We start from the raw sequence: 4,695 nt of genomic DNA on the forward strand, positions 1-4,695 counted from the left end.
AGATTTTGACAGATTTATGCCTAAACTCTGTATAAATCCCTGGAGGAAACTGAAAAATTATTTGCTTTCCAGAGCATAACTAACTGCACTGGGTTGCATAATAGTAATGGGTCTGCCATCCACTTTTCTGGAATAATCATACCAGAAGCAGAGGATTCTTAATTTTTAAACTTCAGCACTCTTAAAGCTTTTTGGAAATTGCTTTCAAAAAGTATGCTCCTGCAACATAAACTTCCAAAACCACTTCCAGCTCAAACCTATTTTCCCAGCTGAATTTCTTCTAAAATCCCACTATACTATAAAGTATTATCCAAACTAGCATGAACAATTTTTTGAATCTTTAGGAAAGTTGCACAGTCTCTGAGTTTCCTTGGCTCTTCTTTTGATGCCATGAAACCTATACTAAGTTTGTACCTGTATTCATCAGGCACTAGGATTTAGTTGCTTAAATACAGCATCTTAAATACACCATTTCAAATATTCTGTGGTATACTAGATGGCTCCTCACAAGTCCAGAACAGAACAGATCTCCAATACTTTTTCTGCCAACACCATGGGAATGGCCTGGCATGGGGTGTCTGAAGTTCTTGGACACCTGCCTTTAAGAACTTGAACCTCATCCGAGTTATGGTCCCTTCTAATCTGTCAGTATCAGATGAGCTGCTGTGAAATCTTTCAGGTTTTCAGACCCTCAGGCTGTCCCTAAAGAACTAAAGAAATTTTTCATTCATTGAATTAATATCAAAATCTTCATCAATAAGGATTTTAAAACGTTGACTGGGCTTCTGAGTAGGAGCATGTAGCATTTGTTCAAAGAGAAAGAGAAGTAGGTATAAGGAACAATGCTTTTTCCTTCCTGTACATCTATTTTTAATTCAAAATGTTGTTCCTCTATTACTTGAAACTCACCCGAAACACAGAGTGGAAAGATAGGAGATGACACTATATTAGCATCCTTTTGAAAATGGAAATGTTTCAAAAAGGGTTTGGTGGTTTTTTCCACAGTTGAAATAATGTTCTTGAAAAGATTTTTTTTCTATCAGACTTAAAATCAGCAAAATTCCTTTGGGAACTGCTGGTTTTTTATCTGTGTAAAAGTAGAACAGCAGCACTTGACATATAGATAGAATTCATTATCATAAGCGCAGACACAATACAGTAATAGATATATATACAGATGATTGCTAAGAGATAAATGTTTCTATGCATGTATGTGATAATCCACAAATAAATGCATTTATGACTCATATGTATGTATTTCATACTTAGAGACATCTCTATTTATGGATTAGAAGAGAATGGATTAGATTCAGGAACTTACATGAATACATACATATACAATACTTACACGAATTACATCAAAATAAGAAAATGAAAATAAATTTAGACTTTTTATCTTTACCTAGCATTTAATATTTTCCATTTTTCTCTGAAAAACTTCCAAGCAAGATCCCTTCCATGTGGATTTCGAGCTACATGGATTATCACATCAATTGCATCCTGATCCAGGACAACTTCTGAGTTGAGAGACAAATTCAAAAGCCTAGTGGGAGAAACAAGGAAAAAAAGTCCTATTTAGATTCACCAACACATAGTCCAAAAACAGCACATCAGAAAATTCTCAGAAAAAAAAAAAATCACTGCCAAATGGTTAGTTTAAGTTTCCAAGTGAGTTCAGTGGTTTATTTCTGTGATTCCAAAGACCAGACACATTTATGAATCAGAAAAGTCTTGATGTAAAAGGATTTCAGTAAAAGCTGAATGGAACTTTACATGTGCATTTTTATGAAATCAGTAAGATCAGACCGGTCAATATATTTAAATAAAGGATATGCTAATAAAAAAATAACAGCAATTATTATAAGATTTCAAACATTTCCAATTAACATAGGAAAATTTGGAAGTGAAAAGACAAAATATGTGTCACTTTTCATATGCATTAATGCAAAAACATAAGACAGTTTAAACAGACAGTAAGCCTGTGCTTGAAAAGCAAAGTTCTTTCATTTAGACCAAAGCTGAAGTGATGATCCACAAATGTTGAAGTGATTATTGGTAATAGTCAGATACAGATATATAATATTTTTGTACCTGTTAAGCAAGTTTCTGTCATCACTGCAAGTTAAAGCTTCTAATAATATTTTCTTCTCAGACACTGCTGTGGTAGAATGAAATTTCATCCAAATGAACTCCCATACATCTTCATCCATCAGTGAAACTCCTGTACAGTAGACAATGTCTCTCACATTGAGTGGAATGCTACAAAAGAAATCAGTAATACCATTGTGGTAAATAAGCAGCCTCCTGATACTCGAAACAAAGGAGGAACATCACTACATTTATGAGACTCCAAAATTAAAGTGCAACAGTAATCTTTTCTTGGAAAACTATATTTGCATCTCTTCACTGTCCCCAAAATCTTCCAGGCCATCCTAATGGATTTTCTAATGGGTAACACATGCTTGCCATTCTTTTCGTAACACTGTCACGTTGTCAGGGGACTATAAATTATGGTCATCCAGTTCATCAACACATAATGTACCACATAAACTGCAGGACAAGTAACATAAACTCTCCAAATTAGCACAGGATCTTATCACTCTGTTGCTGGGCTCTAAGCCAAATCTCCTCTTCTTGTCCTTAGTGCTGAGGTTTCAGAACGGGAGCTCATCAGCCAGAAACTCCCCCTTGCTTGTGCTGTAAAGTGCTCCATCTTCAGACAGTAACATACAAGTAAGGAAGGATGCGCTGAGACAATGCTACCTAAAAATGGTGTTTTCAGGAGTAAAGAAAATAGCAAGATCTGTTCATTTTTTCAGCGTATTAATACTAGTACAAAACCAGCTATGCCATAGGATGGTTGTGAACTGTGATTACTGCTCAAGTAATATAAACTCAGACTACAGTTAAATGAAAGCTTCTTCAAGCCAAATTCAGACCTAGTATAGGATGTGCATATGTACCATTTTCTTCGAAAAAGATCTCAGTTGGGCTTTCAATTTCCTACCCTGCTTATGTTTCCTATACAAGCATAGAAGCCGAAACATTTATGACCTAAAGGGTATTCCTGCAGATAAAGCTAGATATTTCTCAGAGGAATACGCTTCTGATTTGCAGGAAAGAACGCCCTCTTCTTGTTGGTAAAAATTATACCAAAACACGGTTCTCTAGTTACTAATAACTGTGCCGAAACGCCTCTGGAACTTCATATGCAAGACCTATTAAGAGAATCTAGAAGTACATACAGCTGCTGTCAGTGCCTGGGCAGTAATACAGTGGAACAAAGAATGAAATTACCTCTGTAAAATTTGATATCAAATCTTACACAACACAGAAAGAAAAGGTTACATCAAGACTTTAATTATAAGACTTTCTCCAAAGTCTTATACCATAGACTGGGCGATCCCAGTCAAGAACCAAAGAGGTTCTTTTACTCCCATCTATTCGTTCCTAGAAAAAAATGTTTCTTCCACTGAAATTTTTTATTGTCAGGCTCTGTGATGAGTGTTTTTGTAAAAAAAACTTTGGCCATGTCTGAGTCCCTGGAAAATGAAACCAGTGTGGCTTTTTAGCATTTCAAAGTTTTGGTTCCTCTTCAGTATTTCAGGCAAGGTAGGAAACCATATATTGACGACTGTGAAGGGTTAAAAACTGTTGTTGCCTCTATGAGGTTAGCTGGTCCCAACCGCTATGATGGTTTCTTGAGAAAAAGAATAAAAGGAATATGTAGCTAAACTAAAGCAAAACTGGAAAAAAAAAGTGCACTCCTCCTCCTGCTGGCTGAAGGACTTTGGGGAATTAATGCCTACTGCTTTTTTGTTATGCTTTTTTCTGAGTCGTACAAAAGTCCTGATGTTGAGGCTTTATTCACATTCTCTGGCAAGCGTAGTCATCAGCTCAGAGGGGGTGTCTGCAGGTTTAGATGAATTCTGCTTCTGCTGAGCTGCCATGGCTCAGGATAGTGCTGCTTCTTGGAGCGTTTTTAGCAAAGTCCCATGCTAAAAGAGCCACAAAGGGCTGTCTTGACTAGTGCTGAGGTATTTTGCATTTGATGCAGACAAGCCCAGACATTTATTCAGGAGTAAACTCTCCAAAGCAAAACTGAAAGGGTAGGCAAGAAAAATGTAATCCATTTTAAAGTTGCTAGGAATATGAAACTTTTAACTATGCGCAGCACACTCCAGCAATATTGCCTTCTAAAGCAAAATCAGAGGTGCAATGTCTCATCTCTGCCAGGAACTGCTACCATCTAGTTAGTGTAGATTGGTGCTACAGCGCAGATCTTGGCATGGTTCAAGATCTTATTGTTTCCTCTCCTCCCACCACCAAATCACTGCGTGAGAACATGCCCATCCTGAGCCGTGCCAGGCAATCAGCATTGCTATGGTTATGACCACATAGCTCAAGCAATTCTTACAGGTCACCAACACATAGATGGGACCTCCAAAAAATGCAGGTTCCGCAGTTACTCCCCCTTGATGCTTCCTTGCATCTTCTTAGATTTTTTTCTTTGATCTTGTGATGCCCCAAAAAGCTTGGCTCGCACTGAAAGAAGTTAGTAACTTTCCTCAGATCTATCCAGACCAGTTGGTCTTATGGATGGTCTATGCAATTGCTTCCATGGTCCCTACAGAAGTGCTAAGCCAAGACCAAGGAAACCAGAAAATTCTTAAAGCTGACCAGATCTATTAAAAG

At 37.2% G+C, this 4,695-nt stretch overlaps 1 protein-coding gene across 1 annotated transcript in view; it reads right to left on the reverse strand.

Moving 5' to 3' along the window:
• Positions 1–1,402: 1,402 nt before the first annotated feature.
• LOC104075783 (thyrotropin-releasing hormone-degrading ectoenzyme-like) overlaps positions 1,403–4,695 on the reverse strand; it is a gene marked incomplete at both ends in the record, with an annotated part of 43,860 nt that continues 40,567 nt past the window's right edge. The window contains 2 exons of the mRNA XM_009576409.1: positions 1,403–1,543; positions 2,092–2,259. Of these exons, the coding sequence (XP_009574704.1) occupies positions 1,403–1,543; positions 2,092–2,259 (309 nt within the window). The remainder of the gene's footprint in view (positions 1,544–2,091; positions 2,260–4,695) is intronic.

This window comes from Fulmarus glacialis, unplaced genomic scaffold (genome assembly GCF_000690835.1).
Source record: "Fulmarus glacialis isolate BGI_N327 unplaced genomic scaffold, ASM69083v1 scaffold44624, whole genome shotgun sequence".
NCBI lineage: Eukaryota > Metazoa > Chordata > Aves > Procellariiformes > Procellariidae > Fulmarus > Fulmarus glacialis.